The sequence below is a fragment of the Bactrocera dorsalis genome, chromosome 6 (assembly GCF_023373825.1).
Source record: "Bactrocera dorsalis isolate Fly_Bdor chromosome 6, ASM2337382v1, whole genome shotgun sequence".
Lineage (NCBI taxonomy): Eukaryota > Metazoa > Arthropoda > Insecta > Diptera > Tephritidae > Bactrocera > Bactrocera dorsalis.
In genome coordinates this window covers 19,529,673-19,554,930 of record NC_064308.1, presented here as the reverse complement: position 1 = coordinate 19,554,930, position 25,258 = coordinate 19,529,673, and the positions used below count along the sequence as shown (strand labels likewise).

Genomic DNA, 25,258 nt, shown 5'->3' with positions numbered 1-25,258 from the left:
TTTTAGTAATATACAATTGACGAGTAACATATATAACTATAAAGGATGGATACCTTCGATGTGTCGGACCGAAACAGGTAAGTTAGTAAATTAACACAATTAATGTAAATAATAAGTACGATCTGTCTGTTGATCTCATGACGTCGCCCTTATATTCAGTGAGATTTTGAGATGGAGTTGTCTTTGACATACAGGCAATTTTAGCATTTTTTCGTACTACAGTACAGTTACGTTGAACTGTTTGCTAAAAAAAATTAAAATCCCTTTTACAGGTTTCAACTCATTTCAGTTCAATTAATGTTGAAACAATTCAACTTCAGATCAAATAAACTCATTTTGGGTATCACGATTTACAACAATTAGTTTGCTATTGTTTCCAACCGAAAAAATGAAGATTTCTCAAACAATTAAGCATCTAAGTTTTTTAAATGATAAATTAAAACAATTTAATTTAGTTATTCTTCAAAAGGTAAATAATTATTAACATGAACATTATTTTTTACTTATGCCAGTACTATGATGACAAAAATTTTACGGTCAAATCTGATGTGCTGCGCATAAGAAAAAGTTTTTATTTATTTTGCCAAAAGTTTTATAGACAAGTAAGTGGCATTTAACTTATGTTAATTGCAGATTCATAAGTAATTTTCTTTTAAATGAGGAATTATTGTATTTTTACTAAATAAGATGAAGTAACGTTACTACAAACTCTTTATTTCCTTGCTGCTGGTAGTTTTACGGTTTTCAACTCACTCGATTGAATTTAAGGGGGGAGCCTTTAGAGTGTTCAACAAATCAACTTTTTTGGGGAGGGGAAGAAATAATTGATTAAAGCGAAATTTCTAAGGTTTATGGTTATATATTTAAACATCATCCGCAAATTTTTTGGATGCTAAATCTTTTGTATTCTGCCTTTGGGAAGAAATTGCCCGATGCACCTCGCATGTGCATTTGCTGAACTTCGGGTAGGAGCTGGGATTGAATATTTCGACCTTCTTTGAACGTAATAAGGTATATGTTCAGCTATATTTTAAGATTTTTTTTTTTTACAAAAATGCTGAAAAATAACGGAGTTATGGGCTGTCTTCGGAGGTGCCAAAAAAAATTGCCCCAACTGCTGGCATGATTTTGGCCGAATGAGTTGCTAAAAAAAAAATGAAATTTTTATTAAACTTAAAGATATTTCCTATACAATGACATACGATCTTTAAAAAATATCAAAATTTAACAAAATGGCGGCGTAATTAAAAAAAAAAATCGTTTTTTTTTTATGAAAAAATTGTAGTTTTTTTAATGCCAAATTGACAATTTTCAACCAATCAAAAAGATCGTAGGTCGTTGTATAGTAAATGTATTCAACATTACTCAGTTTTAATTCGAAGTCGATTGATTAATTTCTCGTTGAGTTATGATGTCAGCAATTTTGAAAAATGTCATTTCGAGAAAAACGCGTTTCAAGTTTCACTTATATGTATATGTGTGTCCCTGCGAGCGGTCGCTATTTAGAACGCTGCCTTCCAAAAAATATAGATAGATATGACCTTGCCGATTACACAGGAAATTTTTGGTGAATGTAGACTATCGAAAAAGCAAAAAAAAAAATTTTTTTTTTGAAAGTGTCACACGGGTATAGCCCCTTAATGCCAAAGATATAAAACTTCACCCAAATTTCAAACGACGTTTAGTTTTTTTGTTTTCATAAAAATGTAAAACCGAGAAATCGCTCGTCAAAGTCTGCCCAAGCGTTCATATACCTGCTACACACTCGGCCACTATTTCCCCTCTAGCTTCGACAATTGAATGAATGAATGAAGTTGTCGAGGAATGCACCGCGACCTTTGGTCTATTGTGCCCTCTCCTAACTCACATTGACTGGCGGGTGCTAACGAGGCAATGCGATCCCTATCCGGAAACAGCATTCCAACGACCTTAGCCCAGCGTCTGCAGACTGCTGTGCAGTCAATCAGAAGGTGCTCCGGGATTTCAGGCTCCCTGTCGCAGAACCGGCAGTAAGCGCAAGAGGATAGGCCCATGCTGTGCAGATGCCTGTTCAACTTGCAGTGGCCAGTGTACCATGCGACCAGTAGCCTGACCTTGTTCCTTGGAAGGTTTATTACAGCTTTGAACCTTTTCAAGTTGTATCCTCCCATTAGCAACTTGGCATGTCTGCTGCCATGAGTTTGTTGCCAATGCTCCTCCCTGCCCACAATCCCTACTCCCTTCTTTGACAATTAATATAATATATTATCTTCTAGTTAAACTAAGAAAATTCCAAAAGTAGTGTAAAATTCAACAAAAAAAAATTGTTTAAATTTAAAAAAAGGATTTTTTTCCAAAAAAAATTTCCTTTTTTGTTTTAAAAATATGTTCAAACTTAATTTTTGTAAGTTTTATTTTCGTTTAAATAGAAAACAATTTAATGCCGAAGATATAAAACTTCACCCTAATTCCAAACGACTTTTAGTTTTTTTGTTTTCCTAGAAATGGAAAACCGAGAAATTGCGCGTTAAAGTCTGCCCAAGCATTCATAGACCTGCTACACACTCGGCCACTATTTCCCCTCTTCTTCTTCTTCTTTACTGGCGTAGACACCGCTTACGCGATTATAGCGCGCCAGTCGTTTCTTCTCTTCGCTACGTGTCGCCAATTGGATATCCAAGCGAAGCCAGGTCCTTCTCCACTTGGTCCTTCCAACGGAGTGGAGGTCTTCCTCTTCCTCTGCTTCCTCCGGCGGGTACTGCGTCAAATACTTTCAGAGCTGTAGTGTTTTCGTCCATCCGGACAACATAACCTAGCCAGCGTAGCCGCTGTCTTTTAATTCGCTGAACTATGTCAATGTCGCCGTATATCTCGTACAGCTCATCGTTCCATCGAATGCGATATTCGGCGAGGCCCACGCGCAAAGGGCCATAAATCTTTTGCAGAACCTTTCTCTCGAAAACTCGTAACGTCGACTCATCGGTTGTTGTCATCGTCCAAGCCTCTGCACCATGTAGCAGGACGGGAATTATAAGCGACTTATAGAGTTTGGCTTTTGTTCGTCGAGAGAGGACTTTACTCGCACTTTTCAATTGCCTACTCAGTCCTAAGTAGCACCTGTTGGCAAGAGTAATCCTGCGTTGGATTTCCAGGCTGGCATTGTTGGTGGTGTTAATACTGGTTCCTAAATAGACAAAATTATCTACAACTTCAAAGTTATGACTGTCAACAGTGACGTGGGAGCCAAGTCGCTAGTACGTCGACTGTTTCTCTGTTGACAGACAGACCCATTTGCGTTGCATCCTTGTTCAGTCTGGAGCAAGCAGAACTAACGGCGCGGGTGTTGAGGCCGATGATATCAATATCATCGGCATACGCCAGCAGCTGTACACTCTTATAAAATATTGCACCTGCTCGATTAAGCTCTGCAGCTCGAATAATTTTTTCCAGCAGCAGATTGAAAAAGTCGCACGATAGGGAGTCGCCTTGTCTGAAACCTCGTTTGGTATCGAACGGCTCGGAGAGGTCCTTCCCGATTCTGACGGAGCTTTTCGTGTTGCTCAACGTCAATTTACACAGCCGTATTAGTTTTGCGGGGATACCAAATTCAGACATCGCGGCATAAAGGCAGCTCCTTTTCGTGCTGTCGAAAGCAGCTTTGAAATCGACGAAGAAGTGGTGCGTGTCGATTCTCCTTTCATGGGTCTTTTCCAAGATTTGGCGTATTTGGAATATCTGGTCGGTTGTTGATTTACCAGGTCTAAAGCCACACTGATAATGTCCAATCAGTTTGATGACGGTGGGCTTTAATCTTTCACACAATACGCTCGACAGAACCTTATATGCGATGTTGAGGAGGCTAATCCCACGGTAGTTGACGCAGATTGTGGGGTCTCCTTTTTTATGGATTGGGCTTAGCACACTTAAGTTCCAATCGTTGGGCATACTTTCGTACGATCATATTTTGCAAAGAAGCTGATGCATGCCTTATCAGCTCTTCGCCGCCGTGTTTAAATAGCTCGGCCGGCAATCCATCGGCCCCTGCCGCTTTGTTGTTTTTCAGGCGGGCAATTGCTATTCGAACTTCTTCATGGTCGGGCAATGGAACGTCTGCTCCATCGTCATCGATTGGGGTATCGGGTTCGTCTTCTCCTGGTGTTGTGCGTCAAGCCATTCAGCAGGCTGGAGAAGTGTTCCCTCCATAATTTAAGTATGCTCTGGACATCAGTGACTAGATCACCTTTGGGGGTCCTACAAGAGTATGCTCCGGTCTTGAAACCTTCTGTAAGCCGCCGCATTTTTTCGTAGAATTTTCGAGCAATACCCCTGTCGGCCAGCTTATCAAGTTCTTCGTACTCACGCATTTCGACATCTCTCGTTTTCTGTCTGCAAATGCGTCTCGCTTCTCAACTCTCGGTATCTATCCCATCCCGCACGCGTTGTGGTCGATCGTAACGTTACGAGGTAGGCAGCCTGTTTTCTCTCCGCTGCGCACGGCACTCCTCGTCGTACCAGCTGTTCTTTTCCACTTTCCGAAAACCAATGGTTTCGGTTGCAGCTGTACGTAAGGAGTTTGAAATGCCGTCCCACAGTTTCCTTATACCGAGTTGTTGACAAGTGCTCTCAGAGAGCAGGAGTGCAAGCCGAATAGAAAATCGTTCGGTTGTCTGTTGTGATTGCAGCTTCTCGACGTCGATCCTTCCTTGTGTTTGTTAGCGTGCGTTTTTTGCTGCACAGAGGCGGGTGCGAATCTTGGCTGCAACAAGATAGTGGTCCGAGTCGATGTTAGGACCTCGGAGCGCACGCACATCTAATACACTGGAGACGTGTCTTCCGTCTATCACAACATGATCGATCTGGTTGGTAGTTTTTCGATCCGGAGACAGCCAGGTAGCTTGATGAACTTCTTATGCTGGAATCTAGTACTACAGATAACCATATTTCGGGCCCCGGTGAAGTCGATCAGCCTCAACCCATTTGGGGATGTTTCCTTGTGGAGGCTGTATTTACCGATCGTAGTGCCAAAGATACCTTCTTTGCCCACCCTGGCGTTAAAGTCGCCAAGCACGCTTTTGACATCGTGGCGGGGCAGCTCTCATAAGTGCGCTCCAAACACTCTCTTCCGTCGAGTCATGGGCTCAGGTCAGGGATATGTTGAAGAACCTCGCTTTGATGCAGATTGTGGCTAGACGTTCATTCACCGGAGTGAATGATAGTACTCGGCGACGGAGTCTCCTTCCCACCACGAATCCCACACCAAACTTGCGCTCCTTTATATGGTCACTTTAGTAAATGCCACAAGAACCTACTCGTCTTGTCCTTGTCCCTTCCATCGCATTTCTTAGACGGCAGTGATGTCAGCCTTTGTTTTCACGAGGACATCAACCAGCTGGTCAGCGACACCTTCCCGATTAAAGGACCAGACCGGACATTCCAGGTGCATGCCCTCAATTCGTAGTCCTTATTTCGTTTGCCATGGTCGTACTCAAAAGGGGGATCACTCATCCGAGGCTGTGTTTGCTTTTTCCTTGGGGGTGTTTTTTTACGTGGCGGGTCCCAAACCCAGCGCACAACCCTGCGGAGGGGATGTTTCGCCTTCTCACTTTAGCTCGCCTTCAAACGGATGTTCTTAGGCTACCCAGAGGACACTTGGTCAAAGACCGGAAGTCGTGAGCTGCTTGAGTCATATGTGAAAAAATCGTTTCTGCCCACTCCCAAATGAATGGCGATCAGAGAACTTTCCTCACTTGCGTGAACTTCTACACATGACTCCATCCTCCATTTCCCCTCTAGCTTCGACAATATTTCGAATTCCCATCTATAACTTTGGGGACATATTCTTAGATAATTTTTAAAGAGATTTAATAAAAAAAATCGATTTTCTTCAAAAGCAGTTACCACAAACTCTTCATTTCCTTGCTTTACCGGTAGTAATCAAAAATGCATTTTAAACGATATTGACTTTGGACCAAAGCAACTTACGCTATATGATTGTTACAAAACCCTTTTTTAAGTATTGAGAATACTATGAGCGGTGTGGATAAAGCACCGATGACTTAATTTTGTTCAAAAAGTACATTTTATCGACTGGTTCTTTTCGAAAAACTTCCCAGGGTCCCTTAATTTTATTTTAATGTTTCCAAAGTGTACACCCCTATCATGCATTTCGATTAGGTTCCCGCTCTACGCTCCGCCGGAGTCGAAATTAGGTATCATGCGTTGCAATTGGATTGAAAGAAGAAGAGGAAGAGCTATAACTCTTTCGAAATCAGCTGTTTGCTTTGAAATATGTGAAACTGGAACATAACAAAGCAAAAATACAAAATTACTGCTGTTTAAAGAAAATAAATAAAAGTAAAATTTTTATATTGTTATTATTTTTATTAAATGTAACTATGGAATCTTTATCCGCGGCGATATTACTGGTTGAGGAGGAGAGCAGCGCATCTCAGAATGCTGGGGTGAGAATTGAAAGGAGAAGATTACGAGATATGTGCGATCCCTTCCAGATGAATGACGGGCTGTAAGTAATTGCACCTGAAAGTAGACATTTTTCTTACAATTTGTTTACTTATTTAGATTCAAAAAAACTTTCGTCTGAATAAGGACGCTTTCAAGTATGTCCTAGATACGTTTGCGGAAGAAACGACGGCAAGTAAATTTGATGCTTCCTCTTTCCAAAAAGCCTGCACATCTTCTTTAGGACGCTGGTGGAAACCGTTGGCTATATCTAGCTTACTCTCCATCATATCTGCCAATTTTCCATATTGCTCTGGTGTTGTTATTTTTGACCTGAAAGCATATCAAAAAACATCACTAAAACTGGAAATATCGTGTCTTTTACAACTTTTAAATACAAGTTTTACTTACATTTTTAGAAAATTAAAAAAAATCACGCAAATAATAAAATTTTCGCAGCAAAATAAAAACACAAAAAGTTCTCCGCCAACAAAATAGCAACTTAGCAAAACGGAGCTACGATCGAAATGCATGATAGGCAGAATCGTAAATTTCGAAGTTGAACTGAACGGGAACGGAACGCATGATACCAAAGTCGCCAAACGGAGAAAATTTCAATCCAAGTCGAAATGCGTGATAGGGGTGGTAGTTTATTTCGTCCAGTTCCCGAATTTTACCCACGAGCTCAAAAAATTATTCACTCCCATTTTCCACTGATATTATTTTTAAATTAAATTTTTGACACTTTAGCCTCGTTGACACAGTGCTAAAACCGTTATACCACAAAAAGGTGACGTTTGATAGCACTGTAATGGAATTTTTTTTTTTAGTTGAAAACCATAATAGAAACTTGAACCAAAATGCATTTGGGTTGAGAGTCGTAATAGCACAAATCCGAATCCAATATTACGTCTAATTTCTTTAAGGGGTTATATACCTTTTTTAATTTCAAAAAATTGAAATTTTTTTATTGCTTTATCTTAAAGAACAACTTCAACAACATTTTCTCAAATTTTCATGGAGATTCGAGCAGTAGAAAAAAAGTTACCTCACTTCTAACCGCGTGCTGTTATTTTCGCATAAACTAAACTTGAAGCTTTAAACGCGAATATCTCGAAATGGTGTTTTTTGAAAAATGACTGCGGTGACATGGATTGGCGGAAAACTACTGAACCGATTTTCTTCACATTTTTTTTTCAAATGTTCGTAATGAAATTTTTCTGTGCTTGAACGATCGACTTTTTACGTACAAATTTTTTTTTCGCCGAAATGAATTTTTTAATGAAATTTCTAGTGACCAAAAAGTTAATTTTTTGCATAAAACGTTCCCGTGTGCACAAAAAAAAATCATAAAAACGATCGTTCAAGCACAAGGAATTACATTAAACTATTGAAATTTGTTTACTTTTATGGTTTCAGTTGACTTGTTCGATCTGGGGAATAGTCACCGCAAGGCTCTGCCCAAAAAAAGGCCTCTAAAGGAAAGTGCTACCCCTTAAAAATTATTTGCATTTTCCGCGAAATTTCGCACAACATTGCTAATAATCGCTATTGAAAAATACCGTTTATTTTCTATTAAATTTTTTATTGACGATTTTATTGCGTATAGTGAGAAGGGGGAAACATTCCCCGTCGAAAAATAGAGCGCTTATGTGCAATATGAGCAAAAAGGAAAATATCCTGCTGAAATCTATAGCTTTCCAAAAATGTTTTATAATACTCCCTATGCAACTAATAAGACCCATCTTGTATCAACAAAAACATACCAAGAAAACCAGGGCCACGTAAAACCAATATTACTGTTTACAAAAATATAGTACGGAAGTTAAAGACGAATAAGTTGTGGACGTGTCCAGAAAGCTTGTAGGAAGACGACTCAATGAATCTTAACTTTTTGGACGAATTAGTTAGCACTAAGAAACCACTCCTGTCAAGACGCCACATCAAAGTTTGACTGGCATTTGCAAAGGCCCACAGAGACAAACTAGCACAATTTTGGTGGCGTATTTTTGAGTGACGAAACCAAGATAAATAGGTTGGCTCCAGATGGAAAAACATGTGTGCATCGTTCACAAGGTCAAGCCCTTAACCCTAAGTATTCCAAAAAAAAAAAAAAATTAAGCACGGCGGTGGAAGTATCATAGCCTGGGGCGTGTTTTCATGGCATGGCATCGTGCCAATTGTTCGAATAAATGGCAAAATGGACCAGTTTTAGTATTTGGATATATTGTAAAATAAAATGAGACCTTTTGTATTTTAACCCATGCCCATAAACTGGACACTTATGCAAGACAATGATCCGAAACACACCGCAAAGGTAGTAAAGCATTGGCTCGGCAATAAAAAATTTGGAATATTGAAATGACCTGCGCAAAGCCCGGATCTCAATTCAATAGAAAATTTATGAAATGATATCAAGACCAAAAATGCAAGCATAATATTCAAAAATTTTAATGATTTGTAAGCTGTAATTGAGGAGGCTTGGTATTCAATCCTAAAGGAACGATGTCAAAAACTGGTGGACAGCATGCAGTGAAGATGGTAGAGGGTGATTAAAAATGATGGATGTAGTACAAAATACTAGCGAAATGAACAATTTTATACAATTTTTTAATATCTTCTTCTTAATTGGCGTAGACACCGCTTACGCAATTATAGCCGAGTTAACAACCGCGCGCCAGTCGTTTCTTCTTTTCACTACGTGGCGCCAATTGGATATTCCAAGCGAAGCCAGGTCCTTCTCCACTTGGTCCTTCCAATGGAGTGGAGGTCTTCCTCTTCCTCTGCTTCCCCCGGCGGATACTGCGTCGAATGCTTTCAGAGCTGGAGTGTTTTCATCCATCCGGACAACATGACCTAGCCAGCGTAGCCGCTGTCTTTTAATTCGCTGAACTATGTCAATGTCGGCGTATATCTCGTACAGCTCATCGTTCCATCGAATGCGATATTCGCCGTGGCCAACGCGCAAAGGACCATAAATCTTTCGCAGAATTTTTCTCTCGAAAACTCGCAACGTCGACTCATCCGCTGTTGACATCGTCCACGCCTCTGCACCATATAGCAGGACGGGAATTATGAGAGACTTATAGAGTTTGGTTTTTGTCTGTCGAGAGAGGACTTTGCTTCTCAATTGCCTACTCAGTCCGAAGTAGCACCTGTTGGCAAGAGTTATCCTGCGTTGGATTTCTAGGCTGACATTGTTGGTGGTGTTTACGCTGGTTCCAAGATAGACGAAATTATCTACAACTTCAAAGTTATGACTGTCAACAGTGACGTGAGTGCCAAGTCGCGAGTGCGACGACTGTTTGTTTGATGACAGGAGATATTTCGTCTTGCCCTCGTTCACTGCCAGACCCATTCGTTTTGCTTCCTTGTCCAGCCTGGAGAAAGCAGAACTAACGGCGCGGGTGTTGAGGCCGATGATATCAATATCATCGGCATACGCCAGCAGCTGTACACTCTTATAAAAGATTGTACCTGCTCGATTAAGTTCTGCAGCTCGAACTATTTTCTCCAGCAGCAGATTGAAAAAGTCGCACGATAGGGAGTCGCCTTGTCTGAAACCTCGTTTGGTATCGAACGGCTCGGAGAGGTTCTTCCCGATCCTGACGGAGCTTTTGGTGCCGCTCAACGTCAGTTTACACAGCCGTATCAGTTTTGCGGGGATACCAAATTCAGATATCGCGGCATAAAGGCAGCTCCTTTTCGTGCTGTCGAAAGTAGCTTTGAAATCGACGAAGAGGTGGTGCGTGTCGATTCTCCTTTCCCGGGTCTTTTCCAAGATTTGGCGCATGGTGAATATCTGGTCGGTTGTTGATTTGCCAGGTCTAAAGCCACACTGATAAGGTCCAATCAGTTCGTTGACGGTGGGCTTTAATCTTTCACACAATACGCTCGATAGAACCTTATATGCGATGTTGAGGAGGCTAATCCCACGGTAGTTGGCGCAGATTGTGGGGTCTCCTTTTTTATGGATTGGGCATAGCACATTTAAATTCCAGTCGTTGGGCATGCTTTCGTCCGACCATATTTTACCAAGAAGCTGATGCATGCTCCTTATCAGTTCTTCGCTGCTGTGTTTGAATAGCTCGGCCGGCAATCCCCTGCCGCTTTGTTGTTCTTCAGGCGGGTGATTGCTATTCGAACTTCTTCATGGTCGGGTAATGGAACGTCTGCTCCATCGTCATCGGTTGGGGAATCGGGTTCGCCTTCTCCCGGTGTTGCGCTTTCACTGCCATTCAGCAGGCTGGAGAAGTGTTCCCTCCATAATTTAAGTATGCTCTGGGCATCGGTAACTAGATCACCTTTGGGGGTTCTACAAGAGTATGCTCCGGTCTTGAAACCTTCTGTAAGCCGCCGCATCTTTTCGTAGAATTTTCGAGCATTACCCCTGTCGGCCAGCTTATCGTGCATCCCGCACGTGTTGTGGTCGATCGTAACGTTGCGAGGTAGGTAGCCTGTTTTCTCTCCGCTACGACACGGCACTCCTCGTCGTACCAGCTGTTCTTTTGCACTTTCCGAAAACCAATGGTTTCGTTTGCAGCTGTACGTAAGGAGTTTGAAATGCCGTCCCACAGTTCCCTTATACCGAATTGTTGATGAGTGCTCTCAGAGAGCAGGAGTGCAAGCTGAGTAGAAAAACGATCGGCTGTCTGTTGTGATTGCAGCTTCTCGACGTCGAACCTTCCTTGTGTTTGTTGGCGTGCGTTTTTTGCTGCACAGAGGCGGGTGCGAATTTTGGCTGCAACAATATAGTGGTCCGAGTCGATGTTAGGACCTCGGAGCGCACGCACATCTAAAACACTGGAGACGTGTCTTCCGTCTATCACAACATGATCGATCTGGTTGGTGGTTTTTCGATCCGGAGACAGCCAGGTAGCTTGATGTCACTCATCCGAGGCTTGTTGTTCCTTTTCATTGGGGGTGTTTTTTTACGTGGCGGGTCTCAAACCCAGCGCACAACCCTATGCAGGGGATGTTTCGCCTTCTCACGTTAGCTCGCCTTCAAACGGATGTTCTTAGGCTACCCAGAGGATACTTGGTCAAAGACCGGAAGTCGTGAGTTGCTTGAGTCATATGCAAAAGAATCGTTTCTGGCCACTCCCAAGTGAATGGCGATCAGAGAACTTTCCTCACTTGTGTGAACTTCTACACATGACTCCATCCTTAATATATTTTTTTTAATTTTGATATCTATTTTTAAACCCTTTTCAGATTGTGCTGTTTATGTGTCCCAGCTGTGATATAGGGTATTGATGTTTTCGTCTTTTTTTTGACGATAATAGAATATTTATTGTTTTAATGTTCTAGTAATATTAAAGTGAATAATTTTTAAAATAAAACGCATGCCTCTTTTCTTATTTGATGACCAAGTGTGACATTTATGTGGACATGGTTGTATGTTACCGTCTAACTGGAGGTCCATGCAAAAAGAAGTTTGGAAATAACGGTGCATTAGAAATACACGTCATGATTGAACGGTTGAGTGATAGAGTCAAGTCGACCCTTCTACAGCAAGTGAGCCCAGATAATAGCCTCAATAAGAAACCCTCCAGTGCAGGGGTCATCCCAGCAGCGATTGACTTATCAGAATCCTTCTTACTACGCTACTAGAAGACATTAGATAACTTATGACTCCGCTATACTGAAGAGATGAACCATCAAAATAAAAAAAGGCGTAAACAAACGTCCCGCAACTGTTTACCTGGTATGTTTTGAAACTACCCCAACCATCGAAGGAATTTCTGCTACCTCATACGTCGATAATCATGACAAGGCACTGGAAACAATGACATGTGTTTCAAAGAAAATATCTATATCCATGATCTATCTCTCTTCTTCACTGTTGGGGGCTTAACACTCTCCCTTGCTAAAACTCTTGTGTTCCGTAATAGAGAATCTCCAGGGCGATTAGGTGGTGTTGGTGAGGTACATACTACTATGACCAAAAATACTGATACTTTGTTCATAATTCTAAAATTACTACCTTATTCTTCAAAATCTTTGTCGTCCCCTTAAAGAAATCCCTCTTGGCTCCAATACACTTGTGCCAATGGTTTTTCCAATCTTCGAAACAGTTATAGTAAATTTCGGGAATAGCCTTCAAGGAGCGAGTTAAGTTTTCTGTTTTAGTAATAGAAAAATGTTTTTTATGAATAAAAAGACTTCGATTCACCGTAATATGCGGTTTGTCGTCATGATATTTAATAATTATGTTCTTTAACTCTTAAACTATGCTTAGCTTAATTTACTTAGAGCCGTTGTGCTGGTCAACATTTCCCGCTGGCAACGACCCGGCATGACTTAGTAAGCAATTTAATGTAATCGCAATTTAATGTAAATTAATCGCAGTTCTGTTGTTTTACATCGTTATTGGTATTTCTTATTATCATTATATCTTCACTTCTATTATTGCGGTTTCGTTTTTGTATATAAATTCCAATGTTTTTAAAAATATACAGATTTTGCATAATTTTAAACTTTCGAATGATTTCTTCACTTCATAATCGAAATAGTTTTCACCAATCTTTTTCTTTTTCATTAATAAGTAATTTATTTTTATTTGGTAGCGGAGTTATTATTTAAATTTTAGTTAAAAAAAAGTCTTCGGTATTTGAAGCGCAAATATTATTTTTGAATTTTGTATACTACTACTCCTACTTTTACCAATTTTAATTTGTAAAAATCAATTTCATATTTTTCGATTTCTTCCCCAGTTAACATACTTGGGTGCACCATATTGTACTTTACCGCCGCTATGTTGTCTTGTATTTCTTGGAATTTTGGTCATTATAGAAAATTTTCGTTCAATTATATTTTGTTCTTTGGTGATTCCATTTAGAGATTTTATTATTTGTTTCCTGTCTCATGTGCACCGGCGACATCATGGGTATATTCTTAGAAAACCCGGTACCCAGTGGGGTATTAAAAAATTATGCAATAATACCTTTTTTTTGTTTTATTTTTTAAGTGTTATTATCGCCTTTAAATACCCTTAAACTAAATGTATCTTCATCCCTCTCGTTTAAACTTTCAATATTTGCCAATTTCATTTGTTTTTTATATTCGTCGAATGAACGCTATGTAGTGGAATAATTCGGCAATACGGTTGATCTTAATGCCGTACTCTTTTGTAGTTGTTTATTGGACCTTCTTCCTTTGTTTCTATATAGTATTCCCTTTCTTTGTACTGTTTCTTTTGAACGTCTCCATTCGCATCTTCAAAACGTTGGAAGCCACTTTACGAGTATTTCTTGCCATTCGGGGTGTGCATTTGATGCATTCTCATCTCTATTGAAAGATCAGGGTCCTCAATTCCTGTCAGTTTCTCCGACATGGTTGAGTGCAATCTCTCTACGTCCGCATTTCCTGTATGGCTTTTTGGCTTTGTGAGATGAACCCGTATTCCTTCATCCCGAAGGTATGCCAATAATCGTTCTGCCTTAAGGGGCTGTACCAGTATGACACTTTCAAAAAAAAAAATTATTTGCTTTTTCGATAGAAAATATTTCCGTAAATCTCCTGTGAAATCGGAAAGGTCGTATCTTGAATAGTTTTCGGATGGCAGCATTCTAAAGAGCGACCGCTCGGACATGCAAACCAGAGACCTGCATTGAGTATGATCGATTCAGTTTGATCAGCCTCGCTCAAAACGGTCAAACTCAGCACAGCGGTTCGCTACAAAATTGTTTGATCGAGTTTCGTTCTCAAAATGAACGAGTTCGATCAGTTGTTTTGATTGCTCTGCTTACTGATTCAAACTGATTTTTTGGCTCCGGTATGATGATTGGAAATGATTGTATAGAAAAACACGATCAAGTCTAATGATGCACGAAAACTCATACATCGATCAAGTGTGCGTTTGAATTGATTGTGATTGAACCAATCAGATCGAGAATTGCCCTGCGAATATGTATGTGCCTAGTTTGTATGTACATATTTGTGTGTTTTAACGGAAACAAGTCGCGATGCATAAAATTAACCAAAACATTACTGCATATATTTCTTCATTTTTAACGCTTAAAACTAAAATTCCATTAATGTTTAGAATTAATAAACAAAGGTAATGCTTAAATTATTAGGGAACACAAATTTCAGTTTTAATCACTTCTTCATTGAGATCAACAAAAACATAAAATTAAAAGAAGGTTTATTTTCTGGTTTCAATCTTCATCGCGAAAACTTTTATAAAATGAATTTAAAAACAATAAGCTATCAACTGAACATGGTCCGAGCCTATTTACAGCTAAAAAAAGAACTCTCCGCGGCTGCGCTGCTAGCAGGAACCACCCGGTATAACCAAACAGTATGATTGTGATCGAGCTGAATGCAAGCAGCATTCTCGAACATTCTTTGCTGCTTTACGAAACAAGCAACAGTGATTGGAACTGAATGTTCGCTTTGAGCACGCTCGCTTACGATCATTCATTTTTGTTGAAGCAAAGTTTTCCGTCACAAAAAATCTGAGTCAAGGATCGAGTATGATTGAAAAAATTGTGATCGTTGCAGCTCTCTGATGCAAACATATATAAGTGAAACTTTAAACGCGTTTTTCTCGAAACGATTTTTTTTTCAAAATTACGCCATTTTGTTAATTTTTGATATTTTTCAAAGATCGTAGTTCATTGTATAGGAAATATCTTCAGGTTTAATAAACTTTTCAAATTATTTTGTTTCAGCTACTCATTCGGCCGGAATCATGCCAGCAATTGGGGCACTTTTTTTGGCACCTCCGAAGACAGCCCATAACTCCGTTATTTTTCAACATTTTTGTAAAAAAAAATCTTAAAATATAGCTGGAAATGTACCTTATTACGTTCAAAGAAGTTCGAAATATTCAATCGGGTACTTTCTCTTAAAAAAAATCACGAAAATTGTCTAATTTTTCATGCGTCACACTGGTATAGCCCCTTAAATTCGTTATCCATAATGACTTTTTTTGGTTTACCGAATTTTGAAAAATGGTCAATCAATCATTATTGCTTTCTTTGCGGGCCAGTTTCTATCTGTTATTTTATAGACTGTCGCAAATTTTGTGAGCTTGTCTAATGCTGTTATAAAGGTTTGGTTTTTGAAATGAAAAATATCAATGTGCACCATTTCATTTTTATTTTCAGGGGTTTCTGTTAAGTGAAATTTTGGTTTTATTGGATTGCTATTATATTTGATTTGTTGGCATTTTTGGCAGTTGTTTATTAGTAGTTGAATATGTTCCTTAAATTTAGGGTAACATATTTTATCTGTATCTATTTCTGAGGCATTTGTGCATTTTACGAATTCTAAATTTCTATCTTGAGCAAAAGTTTCAATGAGTAATTTCTGCATTTTATGGTAATCCGCTTCAGATACTTCCGAAAATATTCCCACTATTCCGTTTCCTTATATGTTTTTTATGTGTTCTTGTTTTTTTCTTCTTCGTCCATTCCAAGGAGTGTTTGCATTTGAACTTTTGGGCGCTGAATGAATTGTTTCTGACAGATGCAGGTTTGATTCATTGTCGTTAAATGCTGTTATTTTTGGTGAGTTCTCAATTCGACTCAAGAAATCAGCTACAACGTTATTTTTTCCATTTACATATTCTATTTCAAAGTAGTATTCCTGCAATTTCAATAACCATCCCTGATGGCGTTGAGAAAATTATTTTCCTTTATATTTATTAACAAGATATATGATTGGACAATGATATGTTATTATTTTAACTTTATTCCCATATATGTATATATGGTCGAAAATATGTCATCGATTTTGTTCGAACTTTCAACCTAGACGGACGTGTTTTTCATGCGCTCCGTAGAAACTTTCGAAAAAAAAAAAACAAAAATAAAACAAAATAAACAAAAACTAAAAAAGTGCATTCAGTGCAAACGTTAGGCAATAACGCCGAAAGTACAAATCAAAACATAAAAACCCACAAACTGTTTATAAACAAAAAACATAACAAAATAACAAATAATAGGTGTGAAATAAAACAAAAAAAAAATACAAAGGCATGAGCGCAGCGCAGCCCCACCAACAAGGCCGTAGGCATTCTCTTAATGCCTACTTCAGCTTTGTCGAGCCTGCGAGTTCAGCTCCTACCAACAAACAAGGCAACGGTGAGAAGGATGAGTCATCGCAGCGACCAACTGAGCAGCACCATAAGCAGAGCTTACAAAAAACTAAAGCAGGAGAGAACGGCAGTCAACAACGGCCAGCAGCAAACATGATCACACCAACTAAACAGGTACCAGCAAGTACGCAGGCAGCGAAGAACAACATAAAGCAAGGTGAGAATGTACCAATAAAAAAAGGCCAGTCTGTACAAACTGGCATTGACCGCTATATTAACATAAAAAGGAAATTAAGTCCTTCAAAGTCAGCGGTCAATCCCAAGAAATTCCAAAGCGGTACACCAATTAAGAATAAACCGGAAGTTTTAAATGGCAATAGGTTTGCCTTACTAAGCAATGGAACAGACGACGATGCCAAGGGTACCACCACAGTCGTTAATGCCAAACCACCTCCAATATATTTGCGCGAACGTAGCGGTAATGCTCTCGTTGCTGAAATAAGTAAAATTGTAGGTACTAACAATTTCCATATAGTGCCTTTGAAAAAAGGCAATATAGATGAAACAAAAATTCAGTCCTACACTGAAAAAAGTTTTATGGACATAGTTAAATTTTTGTCAAATAAAAACAAAAATTATTATTCGTATCAACTGAAGAGCTCTAAGGGCCTAGTTGTTGTAATCAAAGGTATAGAGTCCGCCGTAGACTCTAGTGAAGTCAAAGAAGCATTGGAAGAATGTGGTTTTGGAATTAAAACAGTTGTAAATATATTTAATAGAAACAAAATACCACAGCCAATGTTTAAAATTGAATTGTTGCCGAATTCGAATCAACTTAAAAAAATGAGACCCATCCCATTTATAATTTGAAATATTTGCTGCATCGTAGAGTAACCGTGGAAGAACCACATAAAAGAAACGGTCCGGTACAATGTACTAACTGCCAAGAATATGGGCATACTAAATCATACTGCACTCTACGCAGTGTTTGTGTGGTATGTGGTGATTTACATCCCACTTCTAAATGCACCCTTAAGCTTAGTACGCAGCTCTCAAGAAACGTAAAAACTTCATATAAAAAAACGCTTAAGAAACGGTCCAGAAACGTTCCTGCGATAAAGTTACTTGTGCTAGTACGCAGCTCTCAAGAAATCTAGTACTAATTTTTAATACTTTTTTTCAATAAAATGTGAATATGGCAAACCTGGTTTTGCGACGAAACATCAAATCAACAATTGTTTCTTGAGGGAAATTCGAAGTAATCGTCAAATTCATCCTAAATTAGTTGAAATCATTATTATAAAGTATATTCCAATTTGAAATATTGTATAAAACCAACCAATCATCAACAACATTCCTTAAATCTCAATGAAAATATTTGTGTTACCATACACATACATACATACATACATACGCACAAAGTTTGTTTACTTTGTTTATTCTCTCTTGCTCTTCTAATGTGGATCATTCACAATGCGTAACCAGCTGTCAAAATTACTTCAGAAATAATGTATTTTTGTTCTTGAGCAATTACTTGAGAGCTGCGTACCAACCTTTAAGAAAGAAGAGTTAAATAAAAAATGCAGCAATTGCGGAGGGAATCACACCGCTAACTACAGAGGTTGCCCTGTATATAAAGATCTGAAATCTAAGTTGTCACAGGGAATTCAAGCACGTCGTAACCAAATGTTACAAACGCCCCGTAATGAAATTATAGCAACCTCAGAAAAAAGTACAAATCCTATTACTTCTAACAATAATAATATGCAAGGAAGCTATGCAAATGTGGTAAAAGGCAACACTGTGCAAATGCAACTGCCGCAAAATCCTCCAAATGGAGGTATTGAAACTATGATTATAAATCTTACACAGTGTATGACACAATTTATGTCTACCATGCAAAACATGATCCAAGATTTAATAAAATCACAAAATCAAATGCTGCAAAATTTATTAAGTAAAAAATGAGCTTATTAAATATCTGTATATGGAATGCCAACGGTGTTAACCAACATAAATTAGAGATTATAAGATTTCTGTCTGAAAAAAATATTGATGTAATGCTTATATCAGAAACTCATTTAACAAATAAAAATAATTTCAATATTCCGGGATTTAGAGTCTATGTCACAAATCATCCAGATGGAAAAGCGCATGGTGGCACGGCAGTGTTGATTAGAAATCGTTTAAACCACTATGCCCTAGAATCGCATGCTACTCCACAGTTACAAGCTACAACAATATCACTAAAAAATCGGGGTTGTGACTTAAACCTTACGGCTATATACTGTCCACCTCGTTTTAAAATTACAGAAATCGAATTTAAAGACTTTTTTGGAACACTAGATCAAAGATTTCTAGCAGGTGGAGATTACAACGCAAAACACACGTACTGGGGCTAACGTCTTATTAATCCGAAAGGACGACAGCTGTATCAAACTGTTATAAATAGGCACAATAACCTTGAAATAATATCTCCTGGTAAGCCGACATATTGGCCTAGTGATCGGAAGAAAATACCAGATTTAATTGATTTTGCTGTAATCAAAAATATAGATAAATCGCACATAACAGCAGACACATGTACTGATCTATCTTCTGATCACTCTCCGGTACTAATAAAATTATGTGAACAACCCATATTCGTTAATCCAAAAGTGGGTCTAACTTCTTATAAAACAAATTGGCTAAAATATAGAAAATACGTCAGTAGCCACATTAATAGTGAGTACAAAATACATACAGGAAGAGATATTGACGAAAGTATAAGAGAAGTCAATGATATAATAACCAGCGCAGCTGTCTTAGCAACACCAAACAAAAGCTATAAGCCGCTTGGTTTCAGAAAAATCTCTAATAAAGAAATAGAAATGCTTGTAAATGTAAAAAGGCGTGCAAGACGTGAATGGCAGATAAATCGTTCCCCTTCCACTCAGCTTCAATTAAAATCTGCTGTACGTAAATTAAAAAACGCGCTTAAACGTGAGGAAGAATTGAACACCGAAATGTATATAAAGAAGCTGTGTCCGAATTCAAACAAGCAAAATTCCCTTTGGAAAGCCCAAAAGTCCATGAAGCCACCAACTGACTCCAACATGCCTATACGAGACTTGGGAGGAAATTGGGCTCGAAGTGACGAGGAAAAGGCTAATTGCTTTGCAAATCACCTAGAAAAGGTATTTCAACCCAATTTGCCAAAGAACAACTTTAAGCTGTCAATCTTACCCAACACAGCTAAAGAGTCGCTCGAATCTCTTATGACTTCACCTTCTGAAATCATTGGTATCATCAAAGAACTTAATCCAAAAAAGTCGCCGGGACATGATAAAATTTCCCCAAAAATGCTAATTGAGTTACCAATTATTGCTGTAGAGGTGCTCTCTTTGCTCTTCAATGCAATTCTTAGTTTCGGATACTATCCAATTTCATGGAAAAAGTCGCAGATTATCTTGATAGATAAACCTGGGAAAGACTTAACACAGCCGTCTTCATACAGACCAATCAGTCTTCTACCCTGTCTTTCAAAAGTATTTGAAAAAGTATTACTATCAAAGATGTCTCCTTTCCTCCACGAAAATAACACAATACCATTGCATCAATTCGGATTTCGTGCGAAACATGGCACAATAGAGCAAGTAAATAGAATTACTAACGAGATAAGGAAGGCATTTGAGCACAGGGAGTACTGTTCAGCAATATTTCTAGATGTAGCTCAGGCGTTTGATAAGGTGTGGCACGAAGGTCTTTTATATAAGATTAAAAAAATTCTACCTTTAGAATTGTATAGAACCTTGGAGTCTTATTTAAAAAATATAAAATTTATGGTAAAAGTGGGAGATTTCATATCTGATGAACGTCAGATAAGGGCTGGTGTACCCCAGGGCAGTGTTTTAGGCCCAACACTATACATCATATATACAGCAGATCTTCCAACAGCTAACAATGTATTAACTTCAACTTTTGCGGACGATACAGCAATAGTGAACCGTAACCAGTGTTTAAAAAACTGCAGCAAGTTTCATTTCATGTGATTTTGCTTCTGCTTTTGCTTCTGAAGAAAACAGAAGTCGCAGTCGAAGCAAAAGCAGAAAACGATCGCCGACGAAAAGCGAATCAGCAGCAGCAGACGCCGTGTAAAAAGTTTTGATTTTGCTTTGCTGCTGCTTTCGCTAAGCAACGCAAGTCGAAGCAGAAGCAACTGCTCGATTTCTGCAAGTCGCCAGCAGCAGCAGTCGCCGTTTGAAAATTTCGATTCTGCAAGTCGCGTCTACTGTCGAGACTACTGCCGCGTCTGAATTTTTCTACGTATACTGTATGATTCTTGTTTCAGTGTTACATTACAAAAATAAAGTACATGCTCGAAATAACATTTTTTCAAAAAAAATAATATTTAGTTTAATATTGTTAATTTACAGAAAAATTATGCAAATTGGGTTGGGAATGAGCGAAGTCTTAAATTTAATAAACTTTTACAAGCATAAATCAAAATATTATTGCGCATTTTAAATTTATTATTTCAATTGGTATATAAATTTTATGCCACAATTAATATATAGTAGTCCAAAAATATGAATTCTTATTTTTCCCAGAAGTACATTTGTAAAATAAGGATCTTTCTCCTTTTCTTATTATCTTATTTTTCCCAGAAATACATTTGTAAAAAAAGGATCTTAATCCCTTGTTATTATTTTCTTTTTCCCAGAAATACATAAAATAAAGTGATATTTTGATGTATTTCGAAAATAATGTTGATGAAGGCATAGCTATATGTAAAACATGTAAAAATAAATTAAAAAATAATAGACTTTCAAATTTAAAAACTCATTTACTTAATTTACATAAAATAAATTTAAATGCTGCAAGTGTTGAACAGTCAGAAACGTCGTCGTCGTCAAATTCCTGCATAAAATTAAAAAAAGATATTAGAAAAAAAAAAATCAAAATTGAAGTAAATAAAAAACAATTGCTGAGGTCATATATTGGATTGGTGACAGAAGACAGCATTCCTTTCAATGTTTTAAATTCTGAAAATATGCGAAATATCGTTGACCCAATCTGTGATGGACTTAAAGCCGCTGACGGAAAAAAAATTACATTAAATGCATCAAACTGCAAAAAAACTTTGCAAACAGTGGCAAACAATATAAAAGTGCATATAACCACTGAAGTGGCAAATAAATTATTGTCTCTAAAAATAGACAGTGCCACGCGGCTGGCAAGAAACATTTTTGGCATAAGTGCTCAGTATATTAGTTCAGCTCAAATAAAATCCCTTATATTGGGCATGGTAGAGCTTAAAGGTGTTGGATCGAGCACAGCCAAAAATCTCGCCGCTGAAGTGCTAAAAGTACTAAATAAATATAACATAAACTTAAGTCAAATAGTGTCAATTACATCTGACAATGGTGCCAACATGCTTAAGACAACAAATATATTATCATTTGTTTTCGATGAAAATCTTGGCGAGGACGATGAATATTGTTCAAACGATGAATATTTAAAAATAATTGAAAATATTGAAAAAGTGCCAAACGTGTTAATAGGAAATATTCAAGTATGTCGTTGTGCTGCACATACAGCTCAACTGGTTGCTCTCGATGTTACCAAATCGTCGGATATGTTGAAATACCTATTTAATTGTCGCAACATGACGAAATTTATAAGAAAAACTTCAAATGGATTTCGCGAAATATTCGAGTTGAAACAGCTAAAAATGCCGCATCTAGATTGTCCGACTAGATGGGGATCCACCTACACGATGCTAAAGGATTTGTTAGTGGCTAAAGATGAATTAACTGAAATTGAGTCAACTGAAAACAAAATCGAAGAACACAATTTTGAAGTGGATGCATCGTTGTGGGATTTTATTGAAAACTATTGCTTAGTTTTCAGTCCATTGCAGAAAACAATAAAAAAATATCAAGATGAGCAACTGCATTATGGAAATTTTTACGCCCAATGGCTAAAATTAAAAATTTGCACAGAAAAAATTGTAAATGATGCAACTCACGATATGACAAGAACGATTGGCGAAAAGATTCTGAGCTCTATAGAAAAGCGATCGAAAGTATTATTAAATAATAAATTTCTCATTTCGTGTTTGTTTTTGGATCCTCGTTTCAAACATACACTAACACCACAACAAAAAAATGATGCAGTGAATCATTTAAAATCGATATGGGACAGAATAAATGACATAAATTCTACTGGACAGTTATGCTCAACACCAAATTCGGGCTCACATCAATCTGTGAACCATTTTTTTGATGAAGAAGATGAATTGGTAAACGCTTACTTAGAGCAAGGGATCCAAACGGAAGTCAGTAGTACATTCGACGTCTACTCAAAGATTGACAATCTTCAACTTCCTTTCCAAAGAATCGATGCAGACGTTCTCACATTTTGGAAAGGAAAGCAGTGCACTGACCAGGAGCTATATGCTCTAAGTAATGTTTGCTTTGCTGTACCACCGACTCAGGTACATATATACAAATGTTTTAATAAATTAATGTTCACAGTTTCATAAATACAAATTTTTTCTAACAGGTGACGATTGAACGAGCATTTTCGACGTTAAGACTTGTACTTACTGATTACCGAAATCGACTAAGTCAGGAAGTACTAGAGAATATACTGCTGGTCAAATTGAATCCAAGCTTTCTGGACTCAGCGATTGATAACTTACCTCTTTTTCAAGATGACGAGGATTTTGAAAGTTTATTTTGAATATATTTTTGTATTTTATGAAAAAAAATGAATTAAAAAAAAAAAAACAAATTGTTAAACTGTTTAATTTATTAGAATACAGGGGGAGCAACAAACAGCATAAGCAGCAAAGTAAATCTCGACAGCAGTCTCGACTGCTGCTGCTGGCGACTTGCAGAAATCGAGCAGTTGCTGCTGCTTCGACTTGCGTTGCTTAGCGAAAGCAGCAGCAAAGCAAAATCAAAAATTTTCAAACGGCGACTGCTGCTGCTGGCGACTTGCAGAAATCGAGCAGTTGCTTCTGCTTCGACTTGCGTTGCTTAACGAAAGCAGCAGCAAAGCAAAATCAAAACTTTTTACACGGCGTCTGCTGCTGCTGATTCGCTTTTCGTCGGCGATCGTTTTCTGCTTTTGCTTCGACTGCGACTTCTGTTTTCTTCAGAAGCAAAAGCAGAAGCAACTGTTCATTTTAAGAAGTCGCTCGCAGTCGAAGCAGTGAAAAGCAAAAATATAGCGACTTCTGCTACTTCGACTGCAGTTTTTTAAACACTGGCCGTAACAAATGCAACATTTTAGCATCAAGAATATTAACGGAGCATTTAAGTTCTGTCGAAGAATGGCTAGCGAACTGGCGTATAAATGTAAAAGAACAGAAGTGTAAGCACATTACATTCTCGCTAAGACCAAAGATGTGCCCGGCAGTAAAAATAAACAATATCTTAGTACCCCAAGCGAACGAGGTAACATATCTTGGTATTCACCTAGATAGAAGGCTCACGTGGAGAAAACACATATCTAGTAGAATAACATGTATGAAGATTAGAGCTGCAAACTTAAATTGGCTTTTAAATAAAAACTCCAAACTTAGCCTAGACAACAAAGTGCTCTTATATAATGCGGTCATAAAGCCGATTTGGATGTATGGCATTCAACTGTGGGGTACGACCTGTGCAACTAATATTGATCTAATACAAAGGTTCCAATCAAAAATGCTTAGAACTATCACGTGTTCACCATGGTACATGCGTAACGAAAATATCCATAAAGACCTTGGTATTCCTATGGTAAAAAAAGAAGTAGAAGACAGCAGAATTAAATGTATAGTATATCTAAACTCCGAGATCACCCAAGCCCTTTGGCTAATGCTTTGGTACATTCCTGCGATCAAACACGACTTAAAAGAAGAGATATGCCTGTGTATTAAGGAGCGACGTAACACCATAACAGCTCAAGCACTTGCTTGAGTCTGTCTAGTTTTTAAATAGATTTAAGATTTCATTACTTATTGTTAGGCTTTAAGAAAAAGCAGATACAATAAAAAAAATAACACTGTTAAAAAAAAAAAAAAAAAAAAAATTGAAAAAATTACTGCTAAAAATTCCTTGTCTGTAGTTGAGTATTTTTGTTCGTGAAATGTAACACACTGGTTGACCTTGCTGTGAAAGTACTGCTCGAATGGTATAGTCACTAGCATCAGTTGTGATACTAAGTTCTTTATCATACTCTGGGAATTTTGGAATTGATATTATATCCCCCGTCTTAAGCCGCAAATCAAGAAGTGCATCTTCACGTGCAAGATTTGCACTATGCACAAGATGCGAACGCAGATTATGGCAGCACTTCCACCTGAACGCTGCAATTTCGCTCTGCCTTTCACCACCACAGGTGTTGATTTTGCTGGGCCTTTCCAGGTAAAGGTGTCTATGTTAAGGTCTCCCACTCTCATGAAGGGCTATGTGGCTGTTTTTGTATGTTTCACGACAAAGGCAGTACATCTTGAGCTATGTAGTAATCTGACGACGGAGGCTTTTCTCTCAAAAATCATGAGCGATAATGGCAACACCTTTATCGGAGCTCAACGAGCCACAGAAAAGCAATTTGTGGATTTTTTAAAACAAGTGTCACCCGACATCGTACAAAAGTACGCCCCTCAAGGTATCAACTGGCAATTTATACCCCCCAGTGCGCCTCATATGGACGGTTTATGGGAATCCTCTGTAAAAAGCTTCAAATCCCATTTCAAACGGGTAGCTGGAAATTATAAATTCAATTACGAAGAGTTCACGA

At 38.1% G+C, this 25,258-nt stretch overlaps 2 protein-coding genes across 5 annotated transcripts in view; one reads left to right on the top strand and one right to left on the bottom strand.

The window, feature by feature from the left end:
- LOC125779325 (uncharacterized) overlaps positions 1–25,258 on the bottom strand; it is a 326,516-nt gene that overhangs the window by 218,872 nt on the left and 82,386 nt on the right. The gene's annotated exons all lie outside the window — the stretch shown is intronic.
- LOC105222899 (adapter molecule Crk) overlaps positions 1–25,258 on the top strand; it is a 154,080-nt gene that overhangs the window by 119,207 nt on the left and 9,615 nt on the right. For all 4 annotated transcript variants that reach the window (XM_049460746.1, XM_049460745.1, XM_049460744.1 and 1 more), the window contains one exon: positions 7–77. In XM_049460746.1, coding sequence (XP_049316703.1) covers positions 46–77 — 32 coding nt within the window. In that variant the 5' untranslated portion in view covers positions 7–45. The remainder of the gene's footprint in view (positions 1–6; positions 78–25,258) is intronic.